Raw genomic sequence first — 26,944 nt, 5'->3', positions numbered from 1 at the left:
CTCTCATATTTTAAAGTGAGGTGCAGACTGACACTCACTATCACCTGACAAAGTTGATCTGGATCTGATCCAGATTACAGATTTTGTGGTAATTTAAATTTAACATTGAAAACCCCTTTTAATGTATATTTTACATTATATCTTAATCACACCTGCTCCAATCACTCTCATATTTTAAGGTGAGGTGCAGACTGACACTCACTATCACCTGACAAAGTTGATCTGGATCTGATCCAGATTACAGATTTTGTGGTCATTTAAATTTAACATTGAAAACCCCATTTAATGTATTTTTTACATTATATCTTAATCAAACCTGCTCCAATCACTCTCATATTTTAAAGTGAGGTGCAGACTGACACTCACTATCACCTGACAAAGTTTGATCTGGATCTGATCCAGATTACAGATTTTGTGGTCATTTGAATTTAACATTGAAAACCCCATTTAATGTATATTTTACATTATATCTTAACCAAACCTGCTCCAATCACTCTCATATTTTAAAGTGAGGTGCAGACTGACACTCGCTAACACCTGGCAAAGTTTGATCTGGATCTGATCCAGATTACAGATTTTGTGGTCATTTAAATTTAACATTGAAAACCCCATTTAATGTATATTTTACATTATATCTTAACCAAACCTGCTCCAATCACTCTCATATTTTAAAGTGAGGTGCAGACTGACACTCACTATCACCTGACAAAGTTTGATCTGGATCTGATCCAGATTACAGATTTTGTAGACATTTGAATTTAATATTGAAAAGCTCATTTGATGTACATTTTGTATTATATCTCAATGAAAAGTGTCCCAATCACTCTCATTTGTGACAGTGAGGTGCAAACTGGCACTCTCAATGAATGGACAAATTTTGAGCCACATCTGATCCGTATTGCAGATTTAGTGGATATTTGATTTTAACATTGAAAAGCCCCTTTGATCGATATTTTGTATTATATTTTAGCTTATGAAAACTTTGTGGAATTGGAAACGAGTGTTTGCGGAGGTTTGCGCTCGATGAGAGCAGTGCTCTAGTATCCTTTTAGTACCAAATTTCATGGTGCAGCTTGGCTTTCCAGGTGCATGCCTTAATACAAACTGGATAAGTACTGTAAAAAAAAAAAAAATAATAATAATATTTTGCAGTTTTCTTTTAGTTTATATTCTGTTTCCATTTTTTACTTCAATTCAGTTTTGCTTTAGTTTGATGAGTAAAGAGGAGGAAAATGCACATTAATGTGCATCACTGTGTGTACAGTCAAACTATTCTGAACCAGCTTGCATTCTAAAAAAGGAACTGCTGTCTCAATGACAAAAACTGATGTAACAATCTGCAAAGATTTAAAAAAAAAAAAAAAGTTATTTCAACTTTCAACTGAATTAATGCCACAAGTCTTCTCTAGTTAACTTGAAATAACTGTAGTTAAGTTGAAGTAACTTGAAAAATTGCAAATATTACATCACTTTTTCTCATTGAGATGGCAGTTAATTTTTTAGAGTGTATGTGCGTACTAGTGGTGCAGCGTAGCTAAAATTTCCATAACAACTTTTCATTTTGTCATAAAAGCACCAAATTTGGGACACATATTCTGAATTAACTAATGATTATTTTCAGATGTCAAGGCATCCTGGGACCGACCTTTAATGACCTACAGGGGTCAAAATTGAAAAATGTTCCAATCATATTGAAAGGTATACCACATTATTTGTCTGATCATAAAGATTCCAAAAAGGTATCATTTGAATTATCTATGACTGAATATTATGGACAAAGGTCAGTTTCAGTTTGTACAGGGGTCAAAAGTTAAAGTTGCTCCAATTTTGGAAAAAGTAATGCAAATTACTGAGTTAGTTGGTTGAGTCAGTTAGGTTTTAAAAAGGAATGCTTTGCACCATGTAATGCTTAGTTATCATGTTACGTGGTAACATATGTCACGTCATAGAATCCAATGGAAGTCGACCTTGTTTGATCTTTACTTTGGAGATGAAACATTCAACACAGTCAAAACTATTTCACTTATTAATCCTATTAACTAAACCAATAATCTGCATCTACAGAATGCCATATTATATTTTCCATCTGCTAAAACCACCACCAAAGTCTAAACTGAACAACACCATTCAGCAAAACATTTGAGATCTTCGGTAACATCACTCACAATGTTTTCTCCCCAAACAATGGGCTCAGTCATGACCAGTGTAGCTCAATCACTCCAGGCAGATGAGTCCAATACAAAAAGACTAGACAGATTAATCACTTCCTCCTCATATGAGGGTCAAATGAACATGGGTGACCTGGGTGATGGTTTGCACTTTGAACTCTGGCCTCCTAGGAGCCCACGTGCCTGATCCTGAGATCCAGAGCAGATCCAATTCTAGAGCAGCAAACAGTTGTTCAAGCTGTTTGAAGATCTTCACAGAAAACCATATTTTACACGCACGTCTTCTGTTATTGTGGACATGACGTGTGGCCACAGTCGTATAAGCATCAAAGTGACACACGCCGTGGAGACGTGTTGCACTGAAAGTTTAAATTTGCTGACCTTTGTGCAAACATGCTGACCTCTGCAAGCATTGAGTGTTGAGTAGGGCAGAGACTCTGCCTTCTCTCTTCTCCAGTTACTGAGGTCTTCAACACTCATCGTGCACAGAGGAACGCGTCACATGGCTAAAATGTTGGCACTGACGTTCCCTCACAATGCAAGCGATAAACCTCATAAAGTCATTCCAGCGGGACGCAAGGATCTTACAAAGGGACCGAGTACTAAAAACTAAAGTGAAGTGAAACACGCAAACCTATACAAGGAGATGTTGTGTTATAAATGCATATGTCCCGTTTACTATAAACACTACAGAAGACATGCTGAAGAAGACGTCATCATGGCTGCCATCTTATGTAGGTAAAGACAGTGTGCTTGGCTGCAACTAAACAACAACGACGGAAGCTCAGTCTCTATCTTAAATTTGCCGTTTTGTACATTTCTGTTCTATAGCTGCTTATTCCAGTTAAGGGTCACGGTGGGGGTGGAGCCTATCCCAGCAGTCTCTGGGGGAGAGGCTGGGTACACCATGGACAGGCCACCAGGCCATTGCAGGGCCAACACCTTCATAGCCCCTCTAATACCTACAGTCAATTTAAAGATTCTGGTTCACCTCACCTGTATGTCCTTGGAAGTTGGAGGAAGTGGGAGCACCTGGAGGGAACCCACACAAACGTGGGGAGGACATGCAATCTCCACCCAGAAAGGATCAGGTGGGAAGTGAACCAAGGACCTTCACACTATGAGACAACAGTGCTAACTACTAAGCCACTGTGCTACCTACAATTCTGAACCATTCTTCTTCTTCTTGTCAAATTGCACTAAAGATCATGATATAAACTCCATATAAAGTCAAAGAAAAGATTTCAAATCAAACTCAACATTCAACAACAATTGTTTGATTGGAAATATTTTGACTTTTTATATAATGTATCTCAATGATCTTTAATGTGTTTTCTCTCTATCTTTGTTCTTAAAAATGTTAAGAATAAATAATTTAAAACATTTAAGAAATTAAAAATGCTCCTTCAGTCAACCCAACGTTTTATAATATTGGTGAAGCTTTTAAAATGAATGTGGTGTTATTCATCCTTTTTGATATTTATACGCTGGGTTTTTGGATTTACACATTTATTCTTTTTCTATGTTGAAGCTTTTTTAAAATTGTTTGGCTGTTTTTCTATTTCAACAAAAATGGCCAAAAATAACAAATGTCCCAGTATGAATTACGGATATATTAATAATACATAGCGAATATATGATGAACAATCACGGTTATATAAGGCATGTAGTGAGGAAACTGATCCGACACATTGAGATTATCACAGCAGTATTACGGGTGTATTATGAATGCATCGCCCACGTGTTGCGCGTGCACGGCATCTGCATTGCAGTCATAAAAGAAGCGCACTCGGGCCGTCGGCATCACTATTCACACCAACAATACAGCCTCTGGAGCAAGTGCTGGACTTGGACAAGTTCAATCAATTCAATCAATTTTTTTATATAGCGCCAAATCACAACAAACAGTTGCCCCAAGGCGCTTTATATTGTAAGGCAAGGCCATACAATAATTATGTAAAACCCCAACGGTCAAAACGACCCCCTGTGAGCAAGCACTTGGCTACAGTGGGAAGGAAAAACTCCCTTTTAACAGGAAGAAACCTCCAGCAGAACCAGGCTCAGGGAGGGGCAGTCTTCTGCTGGGACTGGTTGGGGCTGAGGGAGAGAACCAGGAAAAAGACATGCTGTGGAGTGCTTTTTAAGTAATGGTTTAATTACTGCCACCTTAAAAGCCTGTGGTACATAGCCAACTAACAAAGATAGATTGATCATATTTAAGATCGAAGCATTAAATAATGGTAGGGCTTCCTTGAGCAGCCTGGTAGGAATGGGGTCTAATAAAACATTGGTTTGGATGAAGTAACTAATGAAAATAACTCAGACAGAACAATCGGAGAGAAAGAGTCTAACCAAATACCGGCATCACTGAAAGCAGCCAAAGATAACGATACGTCTTTGGGATGGTTATGAGTAATTTTTTCTCTAATAGTTAAAATTTTGTTAGCAAAGAAAGTCATGAAGTCATTACTAGTTAAAGTTAATGGAATACTCAGCTTAATAGAGCTCTGACTCTTTGTCAGCCTGGCTACAGTGCTGAAAAGAAACCTGGGGTTGTTCTTATTTTCTTCAATTAGTGATGAGTAGAAAGATGTCCTAGCTTTACGGAGGGCTTTTTTTATAGAGCAACAGACTCTTTTTCCAGGCTAAGTGAAGATCTTCTAAATTAGTGAGACGCCATTTCCTCTCCAACTTACAGGTTATCTGCTCTAAGCTACGAGTTTGTGAGTTATACCACGGAGTCAGGCACTTCTGATTTAAAGCTCTCTTTTTTAGAGGAGCTACAGCATCCAAAGTTGTCTTCAATGAGGATGTAAAACTATTGATGAGGTACTCTATCTCACTTACAGAGTTTAGGTAGCTACTCTGCACTGTGTTGGTATATGGCATTAGAGAACATAAAGAAGGAATCATATCCTTAAACCTAGTTACTGTTGGGAAGGTGTCGCAGCACGGACCCACAACAGGGGGCGCAAATGAACGGACAATGAGTAAGCCAAAAGGTAACAATTTACTGTTGTGACAAAACACAACTAAATGTACAGAAATTGCAAAGTCAATGAACACCACGTGACGTGTGGGCAGGCTCGAAGATAGAAGACCCCGACGAGAGAGAGACCGCGTCCCACACGGCCTCCACCACCAACGGTCTGAAGAACACCGGAGCCGCCAAGTCCCGAATCCCCAGGTGACCTCTGTCTTCGGCTGTCGACCCTGGTACTGCTGGCAGAAAGCAGAAAAAAGATGAATGAGTGTAACTCCTTACACTCAGTGGTCTACAGTTTGTGCACAGTAGGAGGAGAACCTCCACCTCCGAATCACACACTCGTGCAGCTCCTAGTGTGTCCACTTATCTGTAGCGCGGTTGTCGTCGTCACGCTCCACGCCACTTCCCAGATAAGGGTGAACACCACAGGATACCGGCTGCAACAGAAATTCAGAATCCTACACAACGTGTTAATCAGCAGAGAAGTGTACCTCACGGTAGTCGATTTCTCGGCGAGGAGGTGGAGTCCCGATCCGGCTTTTAAGATGGTGATGATGATGATGAACGAGTGACAGCTGGTGCAGGGGATGAATGACAGCTGTCACTTCCTCAGGGTCCGGCGCCCTCTCGTGCTTGGAGCCCGCACTCCAAGCAGGGCGCCCTCTGGTGGTGGTGGGCCAGCAGTACCTCCTCTTCAGCGGCCCACATAACAGTTACAGCGCTTTCTGAAAGACTTCTAGTGTAATGAAACTTATTCCCCACTGCTGGGTAGTCCATCAGAGTAAATGTAAATGTTATTAAGAAATTATCAGACAGAAGGGAGTTTTCAGGGAATACTGTTAAGTCTTCTATTTCCATATCATAAGTCAGAACAAGATCTAAGATATGATTAAAGTGGTGGGTGGACTCATTTACTTTTTGAGCAAAGCCAATAGAGTCTAATAATAGATTAAATGCAATGTTGAGGCTGTCATTCTCAGCATCTGTGTGGATGTTAAAATCGCCCACTATAATTATCTTATCTGAGCTAAGCACTAAGTCAGACAAAAGGTCTGAAAATTCACAGAGAAACTCACAGTAACGACCAGGTGGACGATAGATAATAACAAATAAAACTGGTTTTTGGGACTTCCAATTTGGATGGACAAGACTAAGAGTCAAGCTTTCAAATGAATTAAAGCTCTGTCTGGGTTTTTGATTAATTAATAAGCTGGAATGGAAGATTGCTGCTAATCCTCCGCCTCGGCCCGGAGGATTAGCAGCATCCTCAATGAGGATATAAAACTATTGACGAGATAATCTATCTCACTCACAGAGTTTAGGTAGCTACTCTGCCCTGTGTTGGTATATGGCATTGGAGAACATAAAGAAGGAATCATATCCTTAAACCTAGTTACAGCGCTTTCTGAAAGCACTGTAACTTTCACTTTCAAAAGATTCAGTGGCTTTGCTGTTTGCTGCGGTTGCAGGTAATTTGAATGAATGACATCACAAACCTGTTTGGAGTCTTGCACCGTCTTAGATTCAAGCCCTACTCCTGAGCCATGCTGTTTGCATATCAATGCCCTCAAGCCTGAATGCCGCCTGGCACTGGATGAGTAGACTTGCTTCGTTCTCAGCTCTGAAGTCTAGACATAAGGAAAACTTTCATTAGATGGTAACTTGATAACGTAGCTTCCTCATTCCCTTTATGCTCGGCTCACTCATGAATGCGGTTTTATGACTTGAAGGTACTTTACAATTGAAGAGTAGTTCAGTAGAGTGAGTTATTTAAAACTGTTGCTGCTGATATTCTTTTTTCCACCATCAGTCCACGTTCTCACTGTTAAACCAGCGTCAGACTGCAGTGACAGCAGCATAAGGAGACGTTTCAGGAGCAGCATCCTGCAGGTCCTCCTGGGGGATCCAAAGGCATTCCCAGGCCAGATGGGATGTATAAGCTTTCCATTCCATTCTGGTTCGACCCTGGGGTCTCCTTCCAGTTGCTTCCCATGAGGCATGCCAATCAGAAGACCAAGACACAGTAATTTAGCAGCATTTTTAATGTCAGTTTGGGGACAGGGTTGGGTTTGGGTTGTGGGTAACACAGCTTGTGCATCTCTACTATATATGACCTCCCGTGTGGATTTGTGTTTCGTCCCTGCATCAATTACAGATGTATGGGAGATATATCATGTTAAATAATATTTCTCAAACGGATGATACTGACCTGTGTTCGACCTCCGGGCTAAATCAAAGTGGCAGTGGGACATGGCACATATGAGTACATATCCCCGTCACCCGTAAACTAAAAAGGAAGTTATTGATCCACACCAGCGGAGGGCTGCAGGGCTGAGGATGCAGGTTTAAGGGGTTGGGTTTTTTTGAGTGTGTGTGTGTGTGTGTGTGTGTGTGTGTGTGTGTGTGGGAGCATGTGTCTGCACACACAGCCCATGCACAGTGACTCCCTTAAGCATTGCAGAGGTAGTGGTCAGCAGTTTATGGTGCCCAGGCTCACAGGTCAACGGGGTGAAGAGGTCAAAGATTGCCGGACCTAAAAGGTCTGACGATTACCCCAGAGAATTGATTGCTTACACATCAGAAAAGCCACTGTGGTGTGTTAACGTCAAATTCAGCCTCGACTGTCTGGAGACACAGCACCTCCTTTAACACCCCCCGACTCCCCAAAGTGTCCCACCACCACATGAATGCTTCAGTCAGTCAGGGACTGAGGTAACTCAATCATGATGGGTCAGATTTACAACTTTAATTAATTCAGGTTGGGCTTTTCCAAAACAATTATTTTGCTGCTCAGATGTTTGAATATATTTCTATAGGGTCTAGTGACATAATTCATCACAACTTGAATATCACCATAGTCATAAACAAAACCCACAAAACTGCCCCGCATACCATCTTGCTAACCACTGAGACTTAAAAGCAGATGTCTGGCTCTAATTACTCGAGGACCCCAAGTTTGTATTTGGTCCAACTTAACATTTTTTTTTTTAATGACTGAAAACATCTGTTGTGGGCTTTTCCCACAATAGCAGCCCCCTTACTGTGACTCACTATAACCACTGAGACTAGAAAGCAGATGTTTGGCTGTAATTATGCAGAGACCCCAAGTTTGTGTTTGGCCCAACTTAATATTTTTTTCTAAAAATGAAAAAAACAAAAACCCATCTGTTGTGGGTTTTTCCCACAATAACAGCCCCCTTACTGTGACTCACTATAACCACTAAGACGAGAAAGCAGATGTTTGGCTTTAATTATACAGAAACCCCAAGTTTGTATTTGGTCCAACTCAACATTATTTATAAAAATGACTGAAAACATCTGTTGTGGCCTTTGCGCACAATAGCAGCCCCCTTACTGTGACTCCCTACAACCACTGGGACTAGAAAGCAGATGTTTGACTTTAATTACTCAGAGACCCCAAGTTTGTATTTGGTCCAACTGAACACTTTTTTTTTTACAAAAATGACTGAAAACCTCCGTTTTATCCTTTGTTGCTAATAAAAATCCCCTTCTTGCTATGACACACAATTGAGAGATTTTGAGCCTGACCCAGGAAAAAGTAGGGCGTGGTTCTCCATCTTTTGTATTCTGAGAAGTCAACATTTCTCGACATTGCACCCATCATTTCTCCAGAAATGATGGTTTCTCAGTAGGCAAGAGATGGAGAAACATGCCCTACTTTTTCTGGATGTGACTTCTGAATCGTCCCTTTTCGCAAACCACTGAGGACAGAGAGCAGATGTTTGGCTTCAATTACTCAGGGGCCCCAAGTTTTAATTTGGTCCAGTTAATCTTTTTTTTTGTGAAAATTACCAGAATTCCTGATTTTAATCTTTAATGTCAATAAAAGTAGCAATTTAGTGAAATAGTTCCACTGAAAAGATTAACATAACAGATTATAAAGAATCACAATTTAATATGTACAGTATATATTTTTGAACTTTTAGTGATTAATGTGAAAGGTGAATGCTTTTGCATGATGGGAAGAATTTGACGCCATCAACCTGTCCAAAAATTTGTTTCAGGATGTGGCAGATCATGAACCTTATGTCAACTCTGCCTGGAACATATTATGTTGCATCTGGCAGAACAAGTTTGTAATGAAGAAAAAATGTCAGAAACAACAGGTTCAAAACCACAAAAACCCCAACCTGGAACATCTCAGAAATATATGAATAGAAACACTTTCTTTAAAAAATAAATGTTTTAGTTCCAAATTTCACATACAAAGTCAGAGGAAACATCTCAACCATCCCGTTTTATAAATTAAACTTTTAGAATATACAGATAGATGAATGTCAATCAAATGAAGTAGAAAACAAGCACAGAGGCGTGATGTTAAGAACATCATGTTACACTGGGGCATAAATAACAGCAAATTTACAGCGCTTTTTTTTTTTTTTTTTTACAGTTTTTGTACCGTTACAACATTTTATAAAACATTTTGGAATTTAAAAGACAATCAAGGAAGGAAGTTGCATGAGTGGACAACCTGAAAACGTCTTCATATTGATGCTGTCCAGATGGCGAGGACGACTCACTCATCATCACAGTTAAAATGATTAGGACTGCTCTGTTTTGCATAATTAATGGTGCTCACTGTCTTTGGTTCTTCTGCTGTTCAGTTGATTGTATTGTGCTTCTGTCGAGCGTTGTTACTCCTGACGTTTGCTTTGACTTCGGGCACGTCTATTTGTAGTTCTGGCTCTATTCTCCTGTTATTTTCAATGGAGAACTTCTGCTGCTAAGTGTTTCGGACAGCACTGAAAGCATAACATCCTTTTGGCACGCAGGCGGCGACTGCAGAACGTCTGAAGAAGTATGCTTCGTTCTGGCCCACGCTCCTCGTGCTGCTGCAGCCATTACCGGCTCTTTCCACAGGATTTGTTTAGCGTGGCGTATGCAGACCTGAGGCAGTAAAAACTCTCACAACCTTTGCTAGCATGGCCACACTCTCATTCATTCAGGGTTGTTGCACACCTGGAAGCAAAGATGGTAGGAAAGTTGGTAGGACATGTCTTTGGAAAACTGCTTTAGATCTTTGGTAACAATATCCTTGTCTGGTTTTGGTTGCTGTCTGAACAAGAACTCCAGAGAACATTAGGTAAGAAGCCATTCAGTCCCAACCAAAGTTGTGGCCAGTCATTTGGTAGAACTTCAGATTGAATGGCCTGTAGAAGTCCCTGAGCCGAAGCAGCACCTCAGAGGAGATTTGGGGATGGGGCCTGCCCTTCGACTTCCCCAGGCAGCGTGGTCTGCTGCTCCCCTCTGGCTTCTTTAAGCAAGGGAACCCTTTGGTCTGATTGAAGTAGAAGTGCTTATCCGTCACCACACGTTTGAGTCCCAAGAAGTCCTGGACCCTGCCCATCTCCCCCGCAGGGTCCATCACCAGGCGTTCGCCGCTGACAAATAGGAAGCGCGAGAGTGAGAAGAAACGTAGCCAGTTCTCTAGATGCTTGGCGTAGATACCGATGCGTACTGCGCTCCAAGATGTATCAATGAGGCCAGTGGTGAGATTGCGAAAAGCGAGGTTCTGGAAGGATGGGAGACCGGGCGACTTGGACAGGGTCTGGGTGTAATCAGAAACCGCCCGTGTTACAGGGTCACGCACCACCACGATGAGCTTGGTGTGGCGGCTCATGGAGAAGACGCGGCGAGGGGCTTCTTTGGTGATGAAGTAACTGGGGGTTTTCTCCATAGTGATCTGACCCTCCAACGTACGAGGCATCAGGCTCCTGAATGGAAGAGAGTGAAAAAAAAGAGAGACCAGACTGTTAATAAAGCTCTACTCTAAACATCCTAAGAGAGAGTACTTGATAGAATGCCAACATGTGTTTTGTATCACAAAAGTAGCACGGTTCTACAAAACAATGGAGTCTCAAAACTTTGAACAAGGCTTTGATGATGCCTTACTTGCCTTGAAGGCTTTTTGGCTTTGTAATTAGTGAGGTAAATCTGTGATTAGTGAGAGATAAACATGATATTAGCTACTGGCGTTGATGGAGTGACCATGTCAGGTCCTACTGGGGGGAACTCTGTGATCGGCTACTGGGAGAAAACCACAAGACTTTAATACACGCAGAAAAGTCATTTCCTCCCCCGCCTCCTCCTAAACAGGCTCAGAAGACTCTGGACTCTCCCGTTCCTCTTGTTTTTCAAACTTGCATAAGGTTGTCCACTAGTACAGAAATAGCAGCCACATTATTGTCATATACTGCTGGTATTTGTTGTGTTAGAGCACAGTTGTTATAAAAAAAAAAAAATGGCCACAGCAGTTCTGTTTTCCTAAATACCTCCACCGAAGATGTGATGTGATTGTTTATGTTGGTGTGTTTATTAGTAGGATTACTCAGAATGTTATAAAGACGTCAAGCCCTGCACTTTTAAAAATAACCTACGCCACCACTTGTTTCCATTTTCACAAAATTTTACCTTGGAAAAAAAATTTCAATGTATTTAGTTCATGTACTTGAATCAATTTTTTGGTGGTGTTTTCAGGTTTTTCAGTTTTTTGGTTTCTGAATTGTTTTTCAGATAATATTCACAGAACATTGTTTATCTCTGCTGTGCACAATTCGTTGGTTTTTGGCACTTGGTTTCTGACTGATAACTGCAAGACAAACTGGCATAAAATTGGAACCTCCATCCAATTTTGGTGGTGTAGGTAAATCCAAAACAGAAAAATGAGCATGATTGAGGCACTTTTGATTTAGATATAATGCAAAATGTACACCAAATGGGCTTTTTAATATTAAATTCAAATGTCCACAAAATCCACAATCCAGATCAGATCCGGATCAAACTTTGTCAGGTGATAGTGCCAGTCTGAACCTCACTTTCAAATATGAGAGTGATTGGGGCACGTTTGATTAAGATATAATGTAAAATATACATTAAATAGGGTTTTCAATGCTAAATTTAAATATCCACAAAATCTGTAATCTAGATCAGATCTGGATCAAACTTTGGCAGTCGATAAAGAATATCATCTTACATAACACTCTCAAATATGAAGGAAATGTGATCTTTTTTGACAGAGTTATGAATTTTTGAAAACCCATTCAATCATTTTTTTCTGACTTTAACCTTTGAACTATGACCTGGAAAATTGAATGAGTTGTTGAATATCAGGATATGAATCTTCAGTAAAAATGTCATGACTATATATGAAAAATTGTAGGTTACAGGCTGTTCACAAAAACAAACAAACAAACAGGGATAAAAACATAACCTCCTTCAACTTCATTGGCGGAGGTAAATATAGCATGTGAAATATCTGACAGAACCACACAGAAATTGGACATCATTAAAGAAGTATTCAGCAATCCAACAATACCAGTCTTTAACATGTACCCCCTCTGGTTACGCCCCTGCTTACAGTTCACATACAGTGCAGAGGCCACTTACAGTAAGGACAAGGCTTCATCACAGACCTTTACACACTGAGATTTACTACATGCAGCAACAGAGATGGGCCAGCAGGTCTCACTTGACTATTTAAAGTCCATGTTTCAAACATTTTAGGCCCGGTGGCCCCCAGGTTCAGACCAGCAGCCTATGGTGCCTAGGGGGGAAATCCTGCCTTCTTTTAAACACTGAGATGGAGCAATTTTTTTACATTTTGATCGATTTCTTAAATATCAAATTTGAGAGCTCAGATGGTTTAGATTATTGTTAATTAATTAAACTGCTCAGGATTCAATTGTGTCCTTGAGTAAGACCCTGTACCCCAAACTGCTTGTTGCCTTGGTTACCACCCTCCTTGGATGCTCTTGCAATTATGTGAATGTGACCGTAAACGGCTTTGGATAAACATATTTGCCAAGTCTGCAAATGTATAACTGTATGATCTTGATAAAACGAGTCACTTGTGGCCACAATAAAATGAAATTTTAGTGCACATTTGATGAGGAGCTGTTGGGTATTTGTGAACGTAGTTGTTGTTTTGTAAGTAATACAGCTGCAAACATGAAATAAACTCATCCCAAATGTAAAATTCCAAAAGTTCTTCTGCCTTGATAACAGTATGTTTTGTCTTAGAGCCTTTCTAGTTTTATTTTCCAGTCTGCCTTTCCGTCTGTGGAAAAATACAGATGCTACAATCCAGCCCCAGATTGCTTAATTCATTTGATTGTCATTTTTTTTTCATTTTAGTCTCTGCTTTGATTTTATGAAGGCTCAATTACAACAATAAATAGATGTCCAAATTTTTATCATTGTAAAGTTATTGGATGTTTTAACTACAATTGGATAATTTGTAATGATTATTATGAAAGCAAGGCAACAGCCCAGTGGTTGGTTGTTGACTTTGGCGTTGTGATTGTTTTCCCCCATCAATAATTTAAGTTTCTCTGCACATTTTGGCTTCCATAAGCCTGGACTGATCTTTACAGTGCACCCTTATTTAGATGACTCACAGACTTAGAGTATGTGGCTCAATACCTCAAAAACTTCAACAAACGCTAACCAAAGTCTGTGTTTGACTGGAAGTCCTGCGAACTTTCCATGGCTGATTGTATATAAGATGAGGGAAAGGAAAACCTATTTGTCTTGTGGCGTTTGTCAGTCAAAAGCTACTGTAACACGAAAATGGAATTGTGAAGAATCCATTGTGAAGAATCTGCTGCCAACTTTCCCGTCCAACAAAAATCTGGTCATTTTTATTGACTTTAAAGAGAAGACTAAAATCTCATGCTAAGTTTGCTTTGTAGAAATCTAAGCATTGAGGAATGCTCACGCTGGAACGTGCTAATTTCCACCGTTACGCCTCCTCGGTACTCATGTGGTGACGGCTGCGTCTGAGCCTCCGTGGTTGGTCTAACGGTACTGGGAGCTCTGATGATGGAGCCAACTTCAGTGGTCCCTCTGATCCAACACACACACACACACTCCACCAAATATATAACTTATGGTGTTCATAAGGAAGCCATTTGTTTTGTTAGAGGTACAACAAAATAGAGAAAAATACACATCGGACGCCTCAGAGGAGAAGAGTTTGCAAAAGCTATATTGTTTCTAAGTCGGGTCTCAACACAAGTGTGACATGTTAGTGGTGATATATTTTAATAAGTCCCAGAAAAAAAAGCTAAATGTCTTATTTTGAAAAGAACTTGAGAAACTCCAACCTTTACTTTGCCGCTGTTAATCTTTGCTCTCTCTTTGGCAGATATGATCATGGTTTGAAACCTTATCCTAACCCTGGAAAACAATCAAATTAAAAGACAATATAATGACAAATCGTGTTGCATCTGGTAAACTTGAATGAACCAACTTCATCCAAGGAGCAAGTCTGTTTTAACTGTGTAATGCACTATAAAAAATCCTGCCTCCTGCTGGATGGTTAGTGGAGGCGCCTGCTTTGTGAGCGACAAAATGTTCTAGATGATTAGTAGACTGAGGATGCTGGGACAATTTTCAAAAATTTGCAATTGGCTGTTGTTAATGAACAACACAATGAAATAATAGATAGAACGTGTGCCTGGGGATAGCACCCAAAGGCTTTGTCAGTTGTACAAATTAACGGTGCCAACTCAAAACACTGCTCTGGACTATTTCAAAATGTGTTTTGGACAGTGTTCTAGAGTTTGTGTCACGAGGAAGACATCACGTGTTGGGTGAATGGGGCTTCAATATGTCAGCAACTGATTAAAAAACAAATGCTTCGAAAATTTCCACTTGGTTTGGTGATAAAACATTAAAACAAAGTGATTGCACTATTTTTAAATTTCAAAATATGTTGAATGTACTCAAAATAACGGTCATTGCATTTCTAATTCCAGGATGCCATTTTTCAGGCCTTTGAAAAGTGATGTACATTTTCAACCACATGATTCATATGAAAAATACATTAAAATCACTTGAACATTTGAATATTTACATTGGTTTAACGGCCTCCCTCAGTGACTAAGGGCCTTTTTCATCACATTTATCTTATGCCTAGGCAGTGGTTCTCAATCCTGCTCCCTGGAACCCCAGGTTGTGCACATTTTCCATTTCTTCTGGACCTGATTAGCCAGATCAGGTGTGTCCTGCCAATCAGGAGCTGGTTGAACAACGGAACACCCCAGATTGGGTTTATTATGTGCTGCAGGTAGATATGGAAAATGTGTCCCGAGGATCTGGAATGAGAATGAGGTTATAGCGTTTACTTCTTGGTTAGCAAGTACGCCATCTCCTCAGTGGAAGTCCAGTAAACACTCTTCCAGAACTCAGTGGCTCAGGGACACAATGTCCTTTGTAAAGCTTGAGAAGATTAAATATTCAGTGAGAGGAAATTGTGAAAGTTTTTATAATAAACGACCATCGCTTTTAACGTTTTTCAACTTTCTTCAATCGTCTCATGACTGATGGGCCCCTTGTCCTCCCTTTTTCCTCTCTCTTTTTTTTTGATTCTTTATATTTAATTATTTTTTCTTTCCGAGTACACATTTTTTTTGCATTCGTTCTTCTTCTACATCTCTGCATGTGGAGTTGGTCCCCGGGCGCCGGACTGTGGCTGCTCACTGCTCCTAGTGGTTGGATTGTGTCTAACTATAATTATGATGGTTAAATACAGAGGACAAATTTTGTTGTATGTATACATGTGCAATGACAGTAAAGATTCTATTTTGTTCTATTATTTGATTTAGGTATTAATATTTTTATTTATTTTGCTTTATTTTTCTTTGTTGTTAGGTTATTTTTATTTAGTTTGTAAATATCATAAAAAACAGAAAATGTGACTTGTTTTTTCTTTTAATTTAACATGCATAATTTTTTTTGACAATGTTATTATCAGACTGTTATTTTTAGTTTCAAATGTCATTCTTATCGTCAAAATGACATAATTTCTTAATTATTTGTGTCTATGAAATTTTTGTCTTTGAAAGCCATTTTTTTCCCTTTCCTAATAAAAATATTGAAAAAAAAAGTGGATTGAGAACCACTGCCATTTTCTTTGGTGCCCTTTTGCTTTCTGGCTGTTTAAGTTCATTGAGTCTGTCGACAGTCAGTCCTGGTGTTCAATACGAGACTGATCGGGGCTCCCACTGACGTCGTGTTTGTATTTCGAACCTCGGACCTCTAATCACAGAAGAGTCCGGCTGCAGGAGAAAGCCCAGCAGGAGGCCACACAGCCGTGCACCATGCAGAGGAGGGTGCACGGTGGCGGTGGAAAAGAAAAGCAGCAAGTTAAAACAGGAAGATTTCACTGTCTTCTTAACTGAGAAGCAGCTCATCTCTCTTGTATGATTAAAAATATGTTTCTTGTTTTTACGTGATGCAGTGACGTTCGGCCCTAAAGAACACTTCAGGAGAACGTAGTGACCCCCGGCATCCGAGCTCATCAAACCTTCATCGTGGGCATCTGCAGCAGGAATGTGAGTGCATTTGACAGCAGACAGATGTGCATTCATCTGGAGGTGCAGATGTGTTCAGATGCTCTCGGAGCTCAGAGTGGGTGGGCTGAGCTTTACTAGGATCTTTTTCAAACATGCGAGGCCTGTGCACAACTCAACGTCTGACAGCAAACACAACAACACCAAAAGAGCAAGCAGGGAGCACCGAGGACTTAGTGTAGATCTTCCTGCCTGTCTCACTTTGCAGATCCAAGCACAACTTTAACACTGTGAAGTCAGCGTGAGACGAAACTGGATCAACACATTTTTGAGTTTCTGTAAAGTCAAGTTGAGCCAAGTCATGTTTGGGAACGTGTGCATCATCCGTGACACCAAGACTATAAAATTATTCATGATTCCACCCTGTTCCACCTCACAACATTTACATCAGGTCTCTTATAAAATTAATTTCTTTCTAAAATGAATGAATGAATTTGTAAATATATAAATAAAACCATTCATCAAGAAGGTGAAATGCAAAGAAAAAAGAGAAGGACATTAAGTCCTGACTCCACCCAAAAACATTTTCATCATGTTTCTTATAAATAAATAACTAAACATTCACTGGGATGGTGGACTGTTTTGCAATGTAAAAAATAAGGTCTTGCGCCCCCTTTTAAACCTCAAATCATTTGCACCATGTTTCATAATAAATAAATAAATAAATACATACATAAATTAAACCACTGGAGAAAAATATGTTAAAAAAGTAAATCAAATAAAAACATAAACAAGCCTTTGCTCAAGCCTTTCATCTAAATTAAATTTTAAAAATAAGTTTTTTTGAGTCAACCCGATCACTTTCTTGTCCTTTTTGTGTGGAGTTTGCATGAAAATTCAGTAAGGTATGTCTTCTATAATACATTCAAATTCTAAGGTACAACTCTATTAGTGTATACTAAGGTATGTCTAAATATCAAAAAAAAGAAAAAGAAGAAGAGTAGAGTAGAGCCACTTAGGTGCCTGGTCTTGAGAACCAGGGATGGTAGGTTGAAAAGCTTTTTTATCCCATGGGAACTCTCCCTACCCACCTAAGCGGCTCAAGAAAATGGACAGCATGTCCATGCCCTGATTGTGATATTTACACAATCAGGGTAGTAAACAACATATACAAGAAATATAGTTACTACATAATATTATAGGAGTTAGCTCCTGAAACGTAAATATGTTCTCTTGTTCACGCGGGTTTCCTCTGAGTGCTCCGACATCCTGTTTGGTGAACTGTTTGGTGAACTGTTTGGTGAACTGGAAACTAAGTTCTCCATTGGTGTGAATGTGTTTGTTTGTCTATATATGTGGCCCTGCGACAGACTGGCGTCCTGTCCAGGGTGTATAGGACTGCTGAGATAGGCTCCATAAATTCAGCATTATTTCATAATAAAAGACAGGTAACCAATCAGAGCGCGACAGCAGCAAGCATGGGCGCAATTTGGTAGGGGGGATGTCCCCCCCACCTTTCAACCAGGGGGTACAGAATATGGTATGTCCCCCCCACCTTCTGACATATATGTGTGTACTTGAAACATGCTATGCCAGTCTTATGTGCAAAACCATGTCAGAATAATATATTTGTTTCTGCAAGTTTGTATTTTTAGCAGCATTGACTTGTTTACAACACCTGTTTCTTGTTTGTCACATTCGGAATTTTCTGGGACTGCATTTGCCCAGATTTGAAACCAAAAATAGTTGCCTCTAGGGACTAGTGTCTACACATAAGTATCAATGGACCATATGCTAATTTACTAAATTCTGAAAGTTAGAAAAGGAAATCAGAAAAGCTATCTGGGACCTCAGAAAGCCCATCTGCAATTATTGCTTGATCTCCAAAATCAGTCTATGCAAGTGAAATTATGTTCAGTATGAGTGTTGTCATTAGTGCCACTTCGAAAATTAAATTCATGATACGTAATTTATCCTAAACTTATGATCTGTTGTTTTTTCAAACTTATGCAAAAACAAATCTTGAGAAAAAAAAAATACAGTATGTGATAGTTAATAATTATTAAGAGCCTGTTCTTTCATATTTATGAATACATTTTACCACATTGCAGTTGTTTTTTTTAATGAGAACTCAACCTATCATTCTTTTTGAGTTCTACACATGTGGTGATACCTTATTTACACCAGGATGTTAATAAAATCAGTGCTGGCTATTCTCAGAATAAAGTTTCAAATTGCATAAGTCAAATGGTGTCCACTTTATGGTCTTCTCAAAATATTAAAATTACTGTTCTGGATGCTCAGAATGCATCTGATGGCTAATAATCACATTATTCCCTTTGATCACTCTGTTCAGTCGATCTTCATGAACCTTGGTGGACAAGCACAGGGAGTTCTGCCGGATCCTTCCCACATCCTCTACCCCGAGTTTGAACTCCTACCATCTGGAAAGCAATAGAGTCCCTCAATGTAGACTGAATCACTTTAAAAATTCATTCATGCCCACATCAGTTAGAGTTTTAAACAATGATTCCTGGGATATGTAGCAGGATTGTGCCTTAATGTCATGGTGCTACTCAGTGTTATTTATTCATTCTTATTTACCGTTTTGTCAGCACTTTCCTTTTAACCATATGTGTGAGACTGCTGTGCAATAGGGGTATGTGCAATATGGATATGTGTATTAAGGATATGTGCAATATGCATGAAGCATCTGTGCAAAAGGGGTATGTGCAATAGTGGTGTGTGTATTCAGTTACAGTAGTGTTCAGAATAATAGTAGTGCTATGTGACTAAAAAGATTAATCCAGGTTTTGAGTATATTTCTTATTGTTAGATGGGAAACAAGGTACCAGTAGATTCAGTAGATTCTCACAAATCCAACAAGACCAAGCATTCATGATATTCACACTCTTAAGGCTATGAAATTGGGCTATTAGTAAAAAAAAGTAGAAAAGGGGGTGTTCACAATAATAGTAACATCTGCTGTTGACGCAACAAACTCAAAACTATTATGTTCAAACTGCTTTTTTTTTTAGCAATCCTGTGAATCACTAAACTAGTATTTCGTTGTATATCCACAGTTTTTCATGATTTCTTCACATCTGCGAGGCATTAATTTTGTTGGTTTGGAACCAAGATTTTGCTGGTTTACTAGTGTAAATGGCATGTCCTCTTCAGCACAAGGCAACATGACCTCTTCAAGTATTTTGACATATCCAAACTGATCCATGATACCTGGTATGTGATATATAGGCCCAACACCATAGTAGGAGAAACATGCCCATATCATGATGCTTGCACCACCATGCTTCACTGTCTTCACTGTGAACTGTGGCTTGAATTCAAAGTTTGGGGGTCGTCTCACAAACTGTCTGCGGCCCTTGGACCCAAAAATAACAATTTTACTCTCATCAGTCCACAAAATATTCCTCCATTTCTCTTTAGGCCAGCTGATGTGTTCTTTGGCAAATTGTAACCTCTTGTGCACATGTCTTTTATTTAACAGAGGAACTTTGCGGGGGATTCTTGCAAATAAATTCTCTGTTTTTTTTTGTCCATTTTAAAGCATTGGAGATCATTGTAGATGAACAGCCTATAATTTTTTTGCACCTGCGTATAAGTTTTCCCCTCTCCAATCAAATTTTTAATCAAACTACACTGTTCTTCTGAACAATGTCTTGAACGTCCCATTTTCCTCAGTCTTTCAAAGAGAAAAGCATGTTCAACAGGTGCTGGCTTCATCCTTAAATAGGGGACACCTGATTCACACCTGTTTGTTCCACAAAATTGACAAACTCACTGACTGAATGCCACACTACTATTATTGTGAACACCCGCTTTTCTACTTTTTTACTATTCGCCCCATCACCTTAAGAGTGTGCATATCATGAAAGCTTGGTCTTGTTGGATTTGTGAGAATCTACTGAATCTATTGGTACCTTGTTCCCCATGTAACAATAAGAAATATACTCAAAACCTGGATTAATCTTTTTAGTCACATAGCACTACTATTATTCTGAACACTACTGTATGTGCAATATGCATGAGTTACGTAATTATACCTTGGCAGCTTTATCTGTGCAGCTCTGGGAGTCCAAGACAAATTTTCTGGAAGGGACAATAAAGTGTATCGTATCATATCGTATTGTATCGTATCGTATCGATTCATCATTCATAACAAGAAGAGGAACTTACTGAATTTGGGCATAGATGTGGATTTTGGATCAGTTTTAGGTACCTTTATGAAATATGAGAGATGTCGTCTTTGTGGAGACATTTGGATACATTTTTCAGAAACCAACCTGTGCACAAACATATTATCCCTTGACTGTCAATCAAAAAGTGAAGTTTTGTGCAGATCCAGATATTTTTCTGGATGTGTTCCAGTGACGTCTACATAAAGACAAACAGTCGGTGATGTTAATGCAGGTGTGAGAAAGAAGCAGCCTTGATGAGGGTTCGCTCAGTCTGAGTTGGAAAGTTTTCATGAAATCTTGTGAAAACGTCGAGCCTGCTTTGGAACAGATCTCGATGAATTGATAGAGATTCAGGTAAAGAACTCTGCAGCGTTCCAAGATGCACTTTCTAAAAAAGTGATTGTGAATTTTCACAATGGCTATTATCGCCTTTCCGGAGGGAAGTGCACGCTTTTCCTGACTGGCAGCTTTATGTTGAGCGGACGCATTCGCACGCACACAGGCACACACATGTGAACATGCCTTCCACAGGATGGATCCACATCTGGGAGTAATGAAGCTCCCAGTGTGCGCATGTATTTGAGGGGGAGATGAGAGAAGTGTTTCTGGGGTTAGGATGTTTCCCTCTGTTCCCGGGATTTGGGCTCTGAAAGCTGTGAGCCATACTGGCTCTGCCAGGCCTCAAGCCAGAACCCTCAACCTGCTTAATCCTAGCCCCCCCACCCCCACACTCGGCGGATATGGACTCTTCCAGCCTGAAGGTCATACGCAGCTGGTTGTGATTCACAGGGCGAGACCACCGGGAATCATGGGGGATCATGTAATGCAACATGTCATTCTCTGCAGATTACTCTCCCGTACAGGCTACTTCTCCTTCTCTCCTCATCCTCCTCCCTATTTGCCTCTGTTTTTCTGACTCTCTTTCTTTTTGAGAAGTTCAAAGTAGGATTATTGTGAATATATTTAACATGTGTGAGGGAATTTTAGAACATGTAGAGTAGAGCGTGACACCTCTGCACGTTCAAAGATCTGTAAACACTGCCTTGTCTGTAACTTGCTGCTGTGCAGAGGTCGAAGTTTGTCATTAGTGAAGGCAGCCCTTCATTCACCACACGGCTGTTTTTTTTTTTTTACCATATTAAGCATTTCTGATGATTTGCATTTTTAAAATTATTTGTTTAGAGTTGCTATAACATTACACTCACATATAATATGTCTTGGCTGCTTGAGAGTTGTTTGATGACTCCACTGCATTTATCACCATGAGCATGACATTTGCACCATGACTGCTCCTTGGGTGCTCTTTAACTTCCCAGCTTTTGAGGCCCACTCTCTCTTTTTTAAGATGATAACTGTGTCTCTCCGTGTTGCCTCAGTCCTGGGAGGCACACTCTTTTCACAGGTATTTGGTACCACTTCCTGTTTTTGTACTCTTCTGATACAGAGGAGCATGTGATACCTCTGTATGTTCAAAGATCTGTGAACGTTGCCTTGTCTCACTGCTGCACAGAGGTTGAGGTTTGTCATTAGTGAAGGCAACTACAGGGTTGAAGAGCTTCTGTGGGCTGATTACAAGTCAGTGATTGACTGCCTGCAACTAACTACAGGAAGATGTCAACCAGCACTTTTCTTTGTTTCTGCTCATGCTGGAGGGATATCTTTGATGTGTGATGTTTCATACCAGTTTCAGACCTTTAAGCTTCTGAGAGCAACACCCAACCCTGTCGCTGAGAAAGCCAGAGCACGTAGGTTGAACAGGGCAAATATTGGCACTTTCTTCAACAAATTTAAAATATAAAAATCATTATTTCTAACTAAAGGCAAATTTATTCTACTCCATATCCGCAACTATGTAGCAACTCAGAGCCCTCTGCGTCATTGAAAACCCAGTTCGAGCACCTCTCTGTAGCTTGACGTGCACCTCCCAAAAATTAGAACTACACGTCGAAACATTAGAGATCACACGGGCTGTGACTGGTCCAGTAACTACATCAGTTCTGGAATCTCACTTTTCCAGTTTCACAGGCAATGACTTTCATGGAATAGCAGGCTAGTTTTCAAGAAAAATGTCATGCCCCCTACTGTTCTGGCAGTGAATTGCATTGCGACACCCACAGACCCCCCGACGGAGAACTTCAAAACGTTCATGCCTTGAAGCGATTGCATCGTAACGCAGTTACGGAGTAGTAGAAGCATAAAAACGGCTTTAGTAGTATAAAAACGGCTTTAGTAGTAAACACAACCTCACTGGCAAGATTCAAATATCCAAGATGACTGATCAGGATCAAAGATCAGGATTAAAGTTCAGCTATCAGGATCTAAGATTAGTGATAAGGATAAAAGGTCAGATATCGAGGCAAAAATTCAGGATCTCAGGTCAACAAGCAGAAATCACAATTTGACACAAATGGTTAATTTTGACCAAACGTCAAGATGTGATAAATTGGGTAGCCTTATTGCATGACTATATGATGCACAGCGAAATGCCGTCCTAGGCCCAGGATGGCAATCACCCAGGCAGATAACGGTCCAAAGGGACTGTAGAATTCTTTTGTGTTAGATCCGCATGAAAAAAAAAAAAAAGAAACTCTCGCACACTGCCTCACTTGGAACACAAAGGTGAATTTAATCAATCAACGTTTCAGCCAGTGGCCATCTTCAGGCAAATCATTTCTATGAATGAAAAGCCGACCCTGTTTAAGATGGCTTTTCATTCATAGTATTTATTTGCCTGAAGATGGCCAAATATATTATAAATATAAATACTAGAAACTTTACTGGTTTACTGGATACTACCGTTCCTCTCCTTCCCGTCCTCTGTCTTCCTGTTACTCCTCCTCTCCAAGTGAGGAGTTGTACAGTCTGGTGGCCTGAGGGACAAAGGAGTTTTTCAGTCTGTTGGTCCTGCACTTGGGAAGGAGCCGTCTGTGGCTGAAGAGGCTCCTCTGGTTGCTGATGACTGTGTGCAGAGGGTGACTGGCATCGTCCATAATGTCCAGCAGTTTGTCCAATGTTCTCTTCTCTGCCACCATCACCAGACGAAATACGACTTCTTGAAAAAAGTGAACATTTTCTTTAACTTTTATGCAGTATTGCATCAACATTCTACTCTGAACATTCACACGAGAGTTCACTTATCCGACCCAACACAAAAATCAGTGTTACATAAACCTCACCTTGCGGTACTCAGTCTCATGTTAGACGTCTGTGCGGCATGCCATCGTGCTCGCTGAAGGTTACCATCTGGCTGAGTCACCAGAGTGGTGAAAAGTATTTTAACTGAGGAGGCTTGCATCGCAGGGGTAGGTCGGTAAGAAAGAGCTGAAGAATGCATCTTTCAGAAAGGAAAATTAGTGGTGTAAGAGTACGAGGAGACATTTCAGGGCCCGAGAGCGGTGAGCGGTCAGAGTTTCCTACAAGATACCAGGGCAGCCGTCATGACAGGCGAGCTCACGGCGTGTGGACGTATGTGTGAAGTTCAGCAAAGACAAGGATTCTGTGCTGTTCAAACTGTGAGCATTAAGTTTCAGACGGTTGGCTCCTCTTTTACAGGACAACCCCCCCCCCCCCCCCCAAAAAAAGAAGAAGAAGAAGAAGAAGAAGAGCCCATTAAATCTAAAAGATTCATCATCACAAAACCCCACTAAGGCCAATAGTCCACTCGTCTGTAATACACATTTCTATGTACAGTGATTGAATGAAAACATATTTTGTTCCTCTGGATCTGAATTTTTATCCAGATCTGCACTAAATCTCACATATTCATAGATACGGGGTGACCCCTCCCCCTCCAAAAAACCCCCAGAACCCATAAAAATTGTAATGAATCCTACAAAGGTCCAGCAAATTTCAAATTTCAAGAAATTTGCTGGAAATGTTGGGGAAGACGATTGGAACAATGATGCAACAAAATATGAAACTGGTACCAGTAAAACTGCAAGTCAAAGTCTGGAATGTGTGTTTGAAATGTGTATCGTGTGGATGTAAGTATAGGTAAAACTGCACAATGTCACTGATTGCTTCCACTCTCCAAACTTATCAAATGGGAAAATCTGCACTTGTGTTCCTGTTGGGTCCACAGTGACCCATTTGTGTTGCTTTATCTTGTGGCGGCCGGGGGCTTTGGGGCCCCGCCCTGTCACCATCTGATCCCCGAAAGCAGGATGGAGGGAGCGTGGGCGAAGAGACAGACAGATCACAGACACTTCCTTCCTGTACCATCCTGGTGTGACATCATGACATCTCCGCTGCAGTTACATACTGCATATGTGATAAAAAAAATTCTGAAATGTATTCTCTCTCTCTCTCTCTCTCTCTCTCTCTCTCTCTCTCTCTCTCTCTCTCTCTCTCTCTCTCTCTCTCTATATATATATATATATATATAATTGGAGCAACTTTACCCAGCCCATGAGCAAGTGCATGAACAGTGATAAGAAAATACACTCCTGCAGACATGTTAAAAAAATAATGTTATTATTATGTGAAGAAACCTCAAGTAGACCAGACTTGGTGAGGTGACCATCTGTTTTGGCCGTACTAATTATAACAGAACAAGGAAATAAACAAAAGCACAACAAGGAATTGTCAGCCATGCAGAGACAGAAATGTTGCAGCTAAGCAGCCATACAAACCTGCCGTGGGCTCCACCACAAGGTTGTAGCTTATCCTTCTCCATGCAGCAATATCTTGGTAAGGTTAGATCTTATTTGTGTGAAGCACCTTGAGGCAACTTTGTTGTGATTTGGTGTCATATAAATGAAAGAAACTGAATATCTTAAGGAAGATATATCATGTGTCAAGTCATTAAAGTGCACAGCAACAGGATGATTGCAGTCATTTCAGTTTGTGTTTGCTGAAGGATCGTTTGATTGAACTCCCATTGGGTGCCACTGAAGGACTGATGACACTCCATGTGCAACTTGTGAGCAAACACCATGTCACCATCATCAGTGTTTATGCACCAACTCTTGACACTGACCATGGAGAGAAGGAAACCTTATCCCATTATCTATCAACATCATCCTTCTTGGCGACTTCAATGCTCGGGTTGGAAAGGACCACCAGCTCTGGAACAGAATCATTGGGACAAATAGAGTAGGTAAGTGCAATATCAAGGGTACCTTTTTTCTCAGGAAGTGTGCTCAACCTGATCTTGTCATCACCAACACAATCTTCGAGCTAAAGGAAAAGTTCAAACTCTCCTGGCAGCTCCCTCGCTCAAAGCATTGGCACCTGCTCATCCAAAAGCATGATCAGAAAGATGTTCTGTCTACCAAGGAAATGATTGGTGCAGATGACTGTTGGACAGATCATCGTCTGATCTGCTCCAGGATCCAGCTAAACATCCACCCCAAGATAAAGTCGACACTGCAAAACAGTCAAAAGGTCCAACATCGCCAAGCTGGAAGACCCAAAAACAAAAGCAGAGTTTTAACAGTGCCTGATGAAAGAACTCCTCACAAAGTACTCTGTCCCGGCTCCTAAGCATTGGGAGGAGCTCAAGACAGTCATAACAACAGCCTGCCAACACTCTGACACCAGAAAAGGAAGCAGCAGGACTGGTTGATGATAATGACCAGGTCCTTCAACGACTGACTGACCAAAAGCAAAAAGCTTTTCTCAGCCTCCAGGAAGTGCCGACCTGGCAAGAGAAAACATCTCGACTACAGCAAAGAGACTGTATTAAGTGAAACTCGCAAACAGAAAAGTCAGTGGTGGATCAGCAAGACTGTTGAAATCCAAGCCCTCACCCAGCAGAGGCTTTTTTAATGTCACCAAACAGTCTACAACCCCTCCACCCAAGGACAAATGCTTCTTTGAAGCAAGGATGACATTAGAATGCTGAAGACCAGAGATGACATCAGTGCTCAATGGAAACAACAATTTGAAAAACCTCTTGAACATCAACCCATTAATAAAGGTGGAAGTGCTCAGCCATTTACCAACACAAGACATTGTTGAAGAACCCAGCCAAACCCAACCTCTTAAAGAAACTCTTGTCACCCTTAAAGGCATGAAAAACAACTAAGAACCTGGACGAGACAACATTCCCATTGAGGTCTTTAAAGACGGAGGTCCCTTTCTCCAACGCCAATTACACCAACTCATTGTCAAAGTCTGGACTAAAAAAAGAAATACCTACAGACCAAGAAGAAAATCACCACCACTTCACTCCTGAACTTCAAGTACGCCAACGACAGCAGTGTGTCATCCTTTATTGAAGAAGGCCTTCAGAAAATCCTTGAAAATCCTCGATAAAGCCTGCACCAAGGTTGG

The 26,944-nt window shown here is 40.4% G+C and overlaps 1 protein-coding gene across 1 annotated transcript in view; it reads right to left on the bottom strand.

The window, feature by feature from the left end:
- Positions 1-9,339: 9,339 nt before the first annotated feature.
- si:dkey-121b10.7 (heparan sulfate glucosamine 3-O-sulfotransferase 6) overlaps positions 9,340-26,944 on the bottom strand; it is a 38,606-nt gene continuing 21,001 nt past the window's right edge. Inside the window, exon 2 of the mRNA XM_034194588.1 lies at positions 9,340-10,889. Within this exon, the coding sequence (XP_034050479.1) occupies positions 10,271-10,889 (619 nt within the window). The 3' untranslated portion in view covers positions 9,340-10,270. The remainder of the gene's footprint in view (positions 10,890-26,944) is intronic.

This window comes from Thalassophryne amazonica, chromosome 18, assembly GCF_902500255.1.
Source record: "Thalassophryne amazonica chromosome 18, fThaAma1.1, whole genome shotgun sequence".
Lineage (NCBI taxonomy): Eukaryota > Metazoa > Chordata > Actinopteri > Batrachoidiformes > Batrachoididae > Thalassophryne > Thalassophryne amazonica.
The sequence above is the reverse complement of the archived record's forward strand: the minus strand, read 5'-3'. Positions and strand labels throughout refer to the sequence as shown.